The 13,063-nt window shown below is 41.3% G+C and overlaps 1 protein-coding gene across 1 annotated transcript in view; it reads left to right on the forward strand.

Moving 5' to 3' along the window:
* The window catches only part of COL4A6 (collagen type IV alpha 6 chain), a 138,173-nt gene that overhangs the window by 107,148 nt on the left and 17,962 nt on the right, over positions 1-13,063 (forward strand). The window contains exons 17-25 of the mRNA XM_087748500.1: positions 519-588; positions 1,323-1,433; positions 2,273-2,422; positions 4,014-4,118; positions 5,030-5,190; positions 6,086-6,265; positions 6,861-7,044; positions 12,130-12,201; positions 12,645-12,752. Of these exons, the coding sequence (XP_087604626.1) occupies positions 519-588; positions 1,323-1,433; positions 2,273-2,422; positions 4,014-4,118; positions 5,030-5,190; positions 6,086-6,265; positions 6,861-7,044; positions 12,130-12,201; positions 12,645-12,752 (1,141 nt within the window). The remainder of the gene's footprint in view (positions 1-518; positions 589-1,322; positions 1,434-2,272; positions 2,423-4,013; positions 4,119-5,029; positions 5,191-6,085; positions 6,266-6,860; positions 7,045-12,129; positions 12,202-12,644; positions 12,753-13,063) is intronic.

The following is a 13,063-nucleotide window of genomic DNA, read 5'->3' on the forward strand; positions in this document are numbered from 1 at the left end:
ACTTGCTTGTTCTACCTGGGTGATTTTATGGAGGAATCCATTCTCCTGGAAGCTCCTATTATTGAAATTCAGGATTCCAAGGCAGCGCATAGCTGCAGTAATGAATGCTTCTAAAGCTGGGTATGTTCATAGCAGCTCTCTCGCTACAAGGTGGACAAATGTGATCTACCTGATATTGGTCAATATGCTGATATGATAACTGGTCTGCAGTACGCATGGTATATACATGTCCGTGCTTCCTATTGAGGTAACGGGATGCTTTCAGAGGATAGCTGGATCGTAGCAAACACTTTATCTGAAGCAGCCATCGGTTTCATCAGAGAGGAAGTAAGTCAGTCAGGACAGCAGATGATTGTGAATAGCAGAAGGACAAAGTGAATTCTTCACCAAGACAAAGAATGCTGGTTAGTCAGTGAATGACCACAGACATTGCTACCATGACGCAGCCTGTCTCCTGACGAGCAGTCTTCCCCTCCATCACCCATCTGAATGTGGCGTGAATCTGTTTTCTTCTACAGGGTGAATTAGGTGACATCGGTCCCCCAGGCCCTCCTATCGTTATTGACAGGGAAGGTGTAGTCATTTCAGGTACACATTTCCATTTTGTTTTGGAACTCATCTAAAGCACTTTTTCTGATTGAACTTTCCTTCTTACTATATTTTACCACTTTTCCACACTGTGTATTGGGTCTAAGCCGTCCCTTGTTATTTTTCCTTTAATTTCTGTATTGTTGGCATACTGATACGGTTGGTCCCATGTTTATAACTTTAGAGTTTACAATAAACCTTTCGTCCCCACATTGCAGAATGATATGTTTCAAGGCAGAATGACATTTAGTGCCTGGGAGGCTGTGACTGTGTGTGAGCAAGGGGAAGTGCTGTGTGTCTACCTTTGCGTCTTCAGTGTACTAAGGAAAAATGGCTTCCTTGTGTTGCTTGGAAATGAGTACTCTGAATGTCATTCTGCTATTATTTGTCATTCAGTGTGGTAAGAATATTGTTGAGAAAATGAGCTTAATTAACACTACAGCTGAATGAGGCCTGGATGGGAATGGTCTCTGAAGCTATAAAAGTTAGGGGACAAATTGTATCATCTCTCCTATTCTTCTTCCTTCACATGCAGTCAAGTTTGAAACAACCTCTAACAGGTCACGAGGAATTTTTCCCATTATTGTTAACTTTGACTAGCAGGCTTACTGCTAACAGCTTTGCAGCCTTTGCTGTCAATGAGATCAGTGGCCACCGGGGTAGTTGACTGAACAGAGTCTTTCAGCAGAAATTCTCATGAGATTTTCCTCCTTGTTTTTCTGTTTGTCCAATAGGTGCCCCGGGTGACCCTGGAAACCCAGGAATACCTGGTCCTCCAGGAGATGAAGGGATCAGTGGTTTACCAGGCCTTCCAGGAGCTCCAGGGTTTCCAGGACTAGAGAGAGGTAAAGCAGCTGCTAACAGTTCCCTTAGCAGGCTGTTTTCTGTGTTTGTTGCTGAGAATACTCTGGGTAGTAGCCTGGAGATGGTGAAGGTATCGGAGCAAGCCTCTCCCTGCTCCTTCAGCTGGCTGATTTGCAGACTGCTGTATGAGACATAGGAGGCAGGGGTGACACACAGGGAAGCCAACTATGTTGACTTGGCTGGGAGCAGAATTAGTCCCACAATGATTACAGCCCAGGTAAGTCTTCAGGTGTGAATGTTTGGTGTAGCAGTGTACACAGGAGGTTGGTTGATTTCCATTTTGAATGAGTTGATTGGCAGAACCTTTCCTACATTTTAAATAATAGCAGATGTTTTTGAAAAAAAAATTTTTTAATGACTTTTCATATTTGCAATAGAGAGCTAATAGGTTGGCTAGATAAACCTGCTGTAGGTGGAACCCATTTGTCCCATCAGAGATCTCACTTGAAAGTTTCTGTTTCACTTGACTGTCATCTGTGAAGTCCTGGCCCGCAATGATCCAGAGACTAGGATCTACTAAGGAAATTATCTCACTCAAAAGAAATCAGAAAATAAATAAACTGCAGTCTTACATAGTTATTTGTCTAACTGATCAGTGGGACTTAAATGCAGCCCTGTGAAATTTCTTGGATGACCAAACGAGCATGTAAATGGGAGCCAGTTGGTGCCTCTGATTTGTAAATTTTCCTTTGTCTGCAATTATAAATTGTTCTGTGCTGACATGGTTGCAGTTCAGGGCACAACAGTAATTTTCATAACATTAAAAGTACTAGAATGTATTTGCTGCTGGAGAGCTGCTCATTGTGTCATTGTTGTCTAGATGGAATGGGCCCTGGAGGGTCTCCAGGTGTTCCAGGTGTGAAGGGTGAAGTGGGAGAACCAGGAAGAGCAACGATTGGATTGCCAGGCACTCCCGGCAGGGATGGTTTACCGGGTCTGCCAGGAGCACCAGGATTGCCTGGTTCACCACGTATGTATATTTTTAACATCTATTGGATTCAGAGTGGAACAAGACAAATAATCATTTATATATTTATTTCTTTGCCAGTGAGGATTATTCATCTGTAAATCTTAAATGTTTGGTCGACACCTCATTGTGATTGTAACTCACAACCTTAAACATATATCAGCAGCCACCCCTCTAGAGTAAGAGAATACAGCTAATTATTGTTAGAGTGGTAGCCTGAGAGACTGAAGCACAAGGTTGTGTAGACACAATTTATGACACAGAGGACTTTGAAGTTCTAGGCTAGTCTCCTACTGGCTTAGATTAAAGAATAGACCATGACCTTATGAGCATCTGGGGTAAATGTCTGGTATTGTGAGTAGGTATTTTGGGTACTGGAAGTCAGATAGGATGCCTGAAGAGACAGTTTTCAGACCTAAGGAAATGTGATTTTGTTTTTACGTGTTAATTTGTATGGATGCCCTGATTGGATTAATTATGCATTGTTTTGTTTTCCTCAGAAATTGAGTATTACATGAAAAGGGTTGGTTTTACACAAACCTTGTGTTTTACCATTCTGCCATAAACTGAGTTCAAACAGCCTGTTTTATTTTTGAGAGGCAGCCTGTCAAAACAGGGCACACTCCAGTGACGGAGCCAATGAGCACAGTCTGATGAAATGATTTTCCGTGGAGAAGAAATAAGTGATCTCTTATCAATAACTGCTTGCTAGTCAAATCCAGCTCATTTTCTGCAGAGTCTGTAAAGCTCTGGTAGCTGTTTTTAGCTGATGGTTGCAGTTTGTTTCCATGGAACATCAGACGCGTGCTGGTCAGCACTCCATCTTACTGTTGTCACTGAGGGGGAAGGGTTTTCAGACACAGTAGTTATAGATTATGTTAGATCACTTTCCACTGCTGTTTCTGTCAGCTCATTCTATTCAGCATATAAAGAGATGTAGAAAATAATCCTGCATTATAAAGTGAGGGACAGGGAAAGTCCCCTTAACCTTTTTGCCATTTAGTCTCTTTCCTGAGCTGCAGCAACTTCATAAGAAGTCAAGGAGCTCTGCAGAAGGCAGGTAGCCCTGGGGATGACTCTACCATGCCAGCAGCAGCAGAGACCCTGCTCCGCTCATATAGGATAGCTTCTGGGCCAACAAAAAGGGCAATAGCCGGTCATCACAATCACCAATACATTGATCTGTCCCTTCAATTTCTATCCATATGAGTCTCAGCTTCTCCTAGAGCTGTAAAGGCCCATCTGCCATGAAGTCATTTGCCCTTCGTTATACAACCTGTTCACAGTTTGGTTAGTTCTTCGACCAACTGTTAAGTCTTTGAAAAAGTGCAATGGTAGAGCAGTAGAGGAATGAAACTGTGTTGCATCCACATTGTGAGAGCTTTTGCTTTTCTGTATGAGAAGCTAGAAGCAAACATATGGCAGAGGACTGCAGCCTGTGATACCAACCAAGTTCTGCCTCCTTGTGTAACTTCCACAGTTGCAGTTTGATTTGGTGCCATTTCTGTCAGTTGCATAACTGACATTGTAAGTAATTAATGAGCTGGAAGTCTAGCCTTCTCATGGCTTTTGCTTGCCTTCTTTCTGCATATAGGCCCGTCATTCGCCCCAGACACGATCCTGGATAGAAGGCCTGGGGCCCCAGGGGAGCCTGGACAAAGAGGGCTGCCAGGAGCTTTGGGTCCAAAGGGGTACAAAGGTAATTGACTCTTGTTTTGGGAGAGTGTTTTAGCAGTCATTGGGCCTCAGAAAGATATTTACATGTGGTTAATATCCTAAGGGATGAGGTGGAAGTGTCTTTATGACAAATCACAGGAGGTTGAGATGGATTAAAGGACCCAACAGCCTTTACAATTTAGAGAGAGTTGTGCCAGCACTGTCAGCAAAATCCTATTTCCTACTTCCTACTCTGCTCAGGCAAATAAGCAGATAAATATCTCATACCCAGAAAATTAGCTAAGTAAGTTATCCTTTAAAGCCATAAGACGCAATGAGACTTATAAATAAAATCTTGTTCACTGCTTTTTGCAATATGGGCTGGAAATGACAGAGAAACTTAATTTTATTCTCCTCTGTGCTAAAAATGATGAGAATTTGGGTCTTAGTGTGTGATAGAACCAGCAGCAAAAGCCACGATGACACAGACATCACTGTGCTATGTGATTGTTTGGATCCATGGCCAGTTATGATTCAGGGAAATATAAAGATATCCAGCTGTGGGTCACTGTAACCTACTGTGAGCGGGCGTATGGATTTGCTTTCTCTGACATATAACTATCTCTTTAAAAAAACACAAGACTTCTGTCCTAAAACTCTCCTAAAACCATCTGTTTAAGGGAGTCTAAACCTTTGGGAACAGGTCCAGAAGTGCTGAGGTTCATGCTGCACATGGTAATTTGGTGATGGGCATTGCATAGAAATTAACCTGGGCAAAACCTGAGCTCCGCTTGCTTGACACTCACGTCACCTGAGCAGAGCAGGCACAAAATCAAATCATATGAGAATGGCTTTGTCCTAATTGAATTAAAATACTGCTTTTGGAGCTCTTGCAACTGAAAAGGGTCTTTATCCAAATGAAACTGAGTTTGGAGTGTTAACTGTATTTTCCAGGAGAGGCAGGTGATTGTGCTTGTGATGGAGGAGTTACAAGAGCTGGTCTAAAAGGCACCTCAGGTCCACCAGGTCCATCGGGAAGCCCTGGTGTGCCTGGGATTAAGGGCATTGGTGGAGACCCAGGCACTGTGGGCGCGCCAGGACTGCGAGGCCCTCCGGTAAGGCAGGAAGAGTTTATATTGGTTGTCATGAATTAAAGGAGAAAAAATGCCCATGTGCAATTGCTGGTGGTGATTGTAGTGAAAGCAGAACACGTTTTTTTGAATAATTTCTTCTACTTGTTTGGATTTAAAAAAAAAAAAAGAAAAAGCTGAAAGTAGAGAAATTATCACATATAAAAAATGGGAGAAGAAATGGTTCTTAAGTTCTGAGAACTGCACATTTAGCAGTCAAGAGAAAACAGTAACAATTATTCATCCCAGGGCTTCTTGGCTGTAGGCATACATGGATTAGACCCAGGGTTCTTCCTAAGAGAGGGCTGGCTGGGGAAGCAGATACACATCTGCACGGAGAGAAGACCTTAAAAATCGGATGGTGAGATCTTTCCACACCATTGCTCATAGCTATAAAAACTGTGTCCGGTAGATGCAGTCTCCTTCTCAACTGCTGCATGCCAAATACGTTAGTGAGACTTGAGCTGTGTTTTTTATGAAATGGCAACCATAACAAACAGGATTTTCCAAAGTGCTGAGCATTGCTTATTGGCAGTATTTACTTTTGAAAATCGTAGTCCATAAAGATGCCAGTCTTTTGTCTTCAGAGTATCTTTATCAGTGTCAGTAAATGTAGCACACCAAGTAACAGGGAAGAAGATTCGATACTTGGGCCCTGTTATATCATGAGTGACGTAATGTTCCCAGATGTCATCCAAGATTGCTGTCACCATAGTGCTATATACCAGGGTTTGGCTTGCCCCTGTAAAGCTGTAGTGACTTGATTGAAACAGTTGGAAATAATCAAACCTCCTCCTTTTTTGGTGTAATGTATACAATAGGAAACCCTTTAGAGATTCTCTGCATGTTCATATTCCTGTTTTTTGCTTTTGGTCTCTAGGCTTTGACTGGTCAGCAAGGTCTTCCAGGCCTTAAGGGAGAGAAAGGGGATTCATCCTATGCAACAGGCAGAGGTGCTCGTGGGGACCGTGGTGCAACAGCACCCAGAGGACCTTCAGGCATCCCAGGAACCCCTGGCAGGGATGGACTTCCAGGCTTGCCAGGCCCACCAGGCCCCCCAGTAAGTTCAGATTAATTTAGCAGCAATGCTTCAGAATTGGAATAAGGAGCAGAGCCAATAGAAAGGCCTGGCTTACTAGTCCTGATTAGCCGTGTGGTAAGTCTCCGAATACATAAAAAGGTCACAGTCCCTGAGCACAAATTTGTCTTGGTCAGGATTAATAATCGGCACTCATTATGCCTCTGGCCACCCAGTCAAAAGATAAACTTCCAGTAGTGGGGTAGATGATAATGCTGTTTTATGTTGTGTCCTAAAAGATAAAAGACACTGTAGGCATAAGTATGAGTCAAATCTTGGAACAGAAAAATCACATCAGAATCTTTGTAATTAAAAAGAAAGTAAATGTCTTTCAGAATATGTAATATTTACATTTTGGCAAATACAACATAAAATATTATTTTTAATAGTCACTTGAGCTTTCCTGCATTTTGAAATAATGATGGATAATTTACAGTGGTTTCCATGTACCTTCCCAGGCCCATCTGAACCTTGCACAGAACCGACCAAACTCTTACGCATTTGTTAAAATGATAGTGGTGTATATTCTTTCTACATCTCTTTGATTTTCAGCTGTAACTGTCTTTGCTGTGCACAGGGTGATGGTGGGCTAGGTTTCCCAGGTGAAAAAGGACTGCCAGGATTACCTGGCTCCAAAGGCCATCGTGGAGAAACTGGTTCTCCTGGCGTTGGATATCCAGGTCCTAGTGGAGTTCGTGGGCCACCAGGTGACCCAGGAATGGATGGGTTTCCAGGACAAGCAGGTCTTCCAGGCCCTCCAGGTAGGTGTTGCTGGGTCTGCTCTTATTTTGAAAAGGTGCAAAGCTGCTACAAGTCAAATGGCACTCAGCTTACTGCTGTGCTTGTAGCCAGGCCAGAAGATTGCATTAGATTAAAGATTGCTCTTTAAATTAATTGAAACTGCTCTGTGGGCTCACCAGACCTCACACAGCAGTCACAGCTTTCTCAAGTTGTCATGCTCAGGGGGGGCACAGATAGTAAGCAGCAAATATCTGAGTTGAGTACTTAAATACTAATAGTGTTGGATGAAGCTACTCACTGACTTTTGCTGGAGAACCATTTTATACCAAAGGTAGTTAGGAAGATTGATAAAATGAAGTTTTTTTAAAACACAGCCTACTTCATTGTCCAGGTAAAAACAGTAACTGACTGGTATCTGAGACTTCTGAATCAGTTTTCAAAACTCTTACTATTATTGAAATAAGAAGAGCTCCAGAATTTTTTTAAAGAAGAAACTGTAGTACATTGTATGTATGAACAGGCATTGGTAAATAAGACATTGTCATGGCAGTCAGATAGGGAGTTCAGTTACGACTGTTGCAGCCATCTCTGGGCTGTTTGCTTCCCTGAGGTACTACAGTTTGGCTCAGTTGATATGTCATTGTATGTACCTAAAGCATACCATAATGACATGTGATAAAGTCAGTACATACAGGTTTGATAATGTTTCATGTATGATGTTTTATGTTCCTTCTCAGCATTCGAACTGAGTTAGATGGAAAGTCATATATCTAAATGTTTATGGAATTTTTTTCGTAACAAAATGACTGCACAGAGCTAGTCCCAATGTCTTGATTCCATGTCAGCCATTTAAATGTAATTTAAGATAAACAGTATTTTTTCTTTGCTGCTGCTGATTTTCAGTGTATTTTCCATTCTGTGTATACTTAGGCTTCTACATTTGTAATTCAGTCAATATCAATAAAGCAGAATCAATAATAAATTTGCAGGCATAATATTGTTACATAAGTTTCTGGACTGATAAACTGATGTTCTGAGTTCAGAACCTTGGCGGTAAGACTACTGCAGTATGAGGAGCTGGTGGAGGAATATTAAACCCAGAGGGAGGTGAGAGCTAGGCCAGAATAGCACTGGGAAGGTTGCACAGACATGCCGGATGGCATGTTCCCTCACATCAGTGTCATGCTGGGTTGTTGTTATGGGGTGAGGAGACAGCTAGCATTAATATCCGCCTGAAACAGTCTGCATAAGCTTTTTTTCCAATTCAAGTCACATGCTAAATGCTAAAAGCTTTACTAATTCGTAGCTCTGAATGCTTACATCTTTCTTTGGTAAATTGTCTCTTACAAAATCCACTAAATTAAAATTGCATTGTGAGATAAGTAAAATACTCTGTGCATGATGTGAAATCTAGATATTCTGTGGAGCACATCAGAAGCCAGCTTATTATGAATGCTACATCAAAGCTTTGCTAACAATGAATGGTCCTTTGTAGAAGAGTATCTATACTCAAAATACGTGGGAAAGTGTGAATAAGTCATTAGCCAGTTCAGTTTGCACCTCCATAGAGATGTGTAAGAAAACTTGCGAATGCGTCATTCCCTCCATCCTAAGAAATAATTTGCATACATTAAAAGGCCCTTTGATACCGTAAGTTTCATCTAATATTAAAGAAATGTGTGTGGGTGGAAGAAATAATCATTTCTTATACTGCCCAGAGTGAAAGGCCTTATCGTGAAAATGAGGAACGACATTTAAAAAGAGACTGTGACCTACTGAAGTTACCACGTCAGAGGCACCACTGAGGAATTTTGCTTGAGTTCATGCCATGTGCAGTAATGCAGGGTGAAACAGTCTTGCTTTGGAGAAGTCTAACTCAGTGTTTTATAAATAGCTAGACTGATTTTACCTGGTATTATGAGATTACTCAAAAATGTTGGAATTGCCCCATATTTTGCTTTTGTGCCTGACGTGATGGTTTCATAATTGATTAATTTCCTTGATACTGGGATATTATTGTGTAAACTGTGATAATGTATTAAGTAGCTGGGGAACACTAAGTTTTGCTTAAATAATTTTTACACTAAGCCTCGCTTACATCATTTTGCAAAACACCCAAGGAAACAGTCCTATTTGCTTTTCAGTTATCCTCACGTGAAATATCAATTGTTCAAGTGTTCTGCTGCTGGCTAATAATGTCATATACAGAATATGCTATTATACAGAGCTGGGTTTGGAGAACTCATGTAAGACAGTCCTTAAAGCCATGTGATGTGAATGCAACAGTATTAACTAAACCTCCCTTTCCATGCCAGTTGCTGCCCCGAATGCTTGCTTTTTGAAAAATATCATTCTTTATTGTACTGTGTCTGAGGAAATGTCCCAGAGATTGACCTCAACTTTTTGTTTTACAAAGCATTCAGCATCAGGCTCACACAGGATTGCAGAAGATCAGAACTGGAATTTTCATTTTGTGTCCATACCATTTAACTTTTACTTATCAAAAGAATGCCCTGTCCAAGTGTACCCAAGTGCAGGCAGCAATGTGTGTGTTACATCTTGCAGTCATGATATTCGGTGCCCATACCCATTCGAAGCATAAATTGGATCATGGGTATTTTAGTTTTGAACCTCTGTTCTTAAAGCTAGTGCTGACTCCAAAGATGAATTGCTGTCACAGATGAAAATAGCATGCTGGCTTTGTGTAAGAATGGAAGTGTTATTACAACTCTGTGTAGATACGTTATCATGAGTATAGTCATTTTTAAATGAATTTTGCTATCAGTGAATGCCTGACATCAAGATGAAAGTAATGAATTGAGAACTGACCTTTGGTTTTCTCAAATCAAAGTAGAAAATGTTCTGATGTTTCCTTCAGAATTTGCATAACATCTCAATATGTGGGTAGATTAGACACCCGAAGGGTTGGGTTCCCTCTCGTTCCCTGCTACATCCCACTTTCCACATGAGCCTTGCTTGTTTCTTTCTGCTAGAGCTGATACCTGTTAGCAGCCCCCAACTAGCTGGAATTTGAGATTAGGATTGTTCTTTCTTCTCACAAGTCTGAATAATGAAATCAATCACACAAGTCAGAATAATGAAATCATGAAAATTAGGGTCGAGTGTGGAATGAAAGGGGGTAGAAATGGGAGGTCAAACCAGAACCACTGTCTGTCATTTGGCACTGTGAGAGAGTGATGCTCAAATCTGCCTACCCTTGACTGGGTTTGGGGCTGGACCCGAAACGGAAAGCTTGACTTTCTGGCTCCGGTTGGATGTAGGCGTTGAAGTCAGAAGATTTTCACGCAGTCTTTTCTGAACCGAGTTGGAATCTATTGAGAAGAACCCAAGAATGTCATTGAACTGTCTTAGCACTGTTTCAACCAAAAAATTCATAGGGATCTTTACAGCCTTTGCACCAGAAAAGACATATTGGGTTACTTTATGAGTTAGTGTCCTGGCCTATGTCATTTTGAGGCCCCTTAATCCCCCTGTCAGTGACGGAAGCAAAGAGCCATATTTATTATCCATACAGAAGTCCACTGATTTGATTGGATTTATCCAGGAAATAGTTTGACTCAGGGTCTTTTGTAAATAAAATTTGTTAGTCATCTGAAAATGTTAATCTTTTCTGAAAAAGAAGTGTTTAACTTGTGTTGCTGTGCTGGAAGAAATACTTCCAGTGTTGCCTGATTTAGACCAGATTACCTCCTCAGGACTGAAAGCAGTCACAATTTGGAGTCCTCTTGAATGGCTGATGAATAAATTTGGCTTGTCAGTCTGGGAATGGAGCTTGAATAGAAGGATCCTGCAAAGAGAGTTGTAAGGAGATGAGGAACCATGTGTCTGTGATACCTGATTATCTCACCCTTAATCGGCCTTGTAGTCGATGCCAGATTTGAATTAGCAAATATTGGGCAATAGTGCAGTTAGGCAGCTGTTTCTCTGTGCGTATAAAAGTGTTCAGAGTAATGAAAAAAACCACCTCTCTTCCCCCAATTTGCTTTAGTAGTCTTCTTTTGTATGTAAACTCTCTGACTAAATAGCTTTTAAAGTCCTTCGGATTTTCATTTTTAGAAAGTATATCTAGGATAGCTTAAGGCTAAGCCAGATGTTACAGCATAGGAGCTAATTTTATAGTTCTAGCACCGACTCCTCTTAAAATAACTGGAAGCATTTCTGGAGTTGGGAAGTCTTGAATTAGTTTTTGTGGTAATCATTGCTGTGACTGTGCGAATGTGACTTCAAATTGTCAGTGACCTACAAGGAGGAAATGTTGGAAGTGTTTCAGATCTTTCAGGTAAATCTGATGTGCTAGCAACTCTGATAATGCCACATAAATTTCATTCCACTGAAGAGGGATTGCTAGTGCAGAGCCTTTTTTTGAGAGGTGGAAATCAGTCAAAGAGCTTCGCAATTGCTGAGTCTTGTTTGCTGCTAATAAAATTTTAAGCCATGTGGATACTTCTTAGTCTGACGGACTGTAGAAGAAGCAGTTGGAGAGTAATGCTGAAATAAAAAATCCTTGCTATTCCACCCTCCATGCCTGTATCTCTCTGGCCTAAACTCTTGGGTGACAGGTTTTCTTGAACACCTGTCAATATTCCCTAGATATGTATTTTATCTTGCATGTGCACATTTATTTTAGAATTTCACACTATAGCTTACTGTTTATATACAGCTTAGAAACATCCTCGATTTTTAGAAGTTAGAAACCTGCCAGCTCCCACTGACTTTGAAAGCTCTCAGCCTGGACCTTAAGCTCTCTAAGTCACAGACTGCATAGCCCTACCACAGGGAGGACCAGCCGCTGAGTGGAAGCCATGGATATCATGCTACAAGTAGTCCACAGCAGTTGTTGCTGCCTTTTACTGGTCATGCAGTAAGTCAGTAGTAGGGGTGAGATTAGACAATTGCCAGGCTTCGAATGCCTTTTCTTTTCTTTAGCATCACGTATTTGAGATGTCAGCAGTGTTTGGTGTGCATAAGTTCACTCACAGCCACTTGGGATATGTCCTGTAAAAAACATCTGGATACTAAATGTTCCTCTTCTGACTGTCTCTCTGAAAGGGGCTGTGTGCAACCTCAGTGTTTCTTTGTTTTAGGTATCACCTTGCCCTGCATAGTTCCTGGAGCATATGGGCCCCCAGGGACTCCCGGCTTTCCAGGACTGCCAGGTAGGGAGACAAGCTGATTGTAATGCACTGGCTGACTACCAAGAAGCACTGATTGCTCAAGGAAGATAATACCTGCTAATTAATCTCCTCCAAGTGATAGTTATTCCAGAGAGTTAACTGGCAGAACAATGTTCTTTTTTTTTTTTTTTTTTTTTTTTTTTTTCCCCCCAAAGAGACTAGGCTTAAATCCTATGGAGGATCATAATGACTCCACCATTTTTTCCGTTTTACGTAGCCTCTGAACACAAACCTCCTCCTTCTGTGTTTATGTAGCTGATGAAATAGCCATAGCTTTGAGACTTTATTTAGCTTAAACTGTGTATCCAGTGAGTGTTTTCAGCACTAGCTTTGCAGGAAAGATCTGATCCTGTTTTCTTTTGCTGTGTTTTTGTCTTCCACTATTCATTCATTAATATTATTTATTAATATATTTTTACCCTTAGGTCCCAAAGGCAGCAAAGGCTTTCCTGGCATTCCAGGCCAACCTGGATTGCACGGGTCAAAAGGACAGCCAGGGTCTCCAGGAATAATAGGCTTGCAAGGGGAACCTGGTAAGAGCGAAGTTACTGGAGTTGTTTTTATTGTCTGATTAATGTGTACAATATTTTATCAAAAGAGTTGTCCAACCTTCTAGGCCACTTTTCTGCCTGGTACCTTCATAATGCTCTGCTGAGAGCTCTATTGTGCCCCTTCCAAATGCAATCTCTGCAAGAAAATGGTTGCAGCTTGGAAGAAAACAAAAGAAATGTTCAACATACTTGTTACCTGCCTATAATACTATATCACTGCTGGAAGAAAAGACGACAGCCAACACAATTTGTTTCTCCAGAGACCATCATCATGTGCTTTGTTACAGTTTAGG

The sequence above is a fragment of the Nipponia nippon genome, unplaced genomic scaffold (assembly GCF_047370975.1).
Source record: "Nipponia nippon isolate SJK-2023a ecotype South Korea unplaced genomic scaffold, ASM4737097v1 scaffold_12, whole genome shotgun sequence".
Classification (NCBI taxonomy): Eukaryota; Metazoa; Chordata; class Aves; order Pelecaniformes; family Threskiornithidae; genus Nipponia; species Nipponia nippon.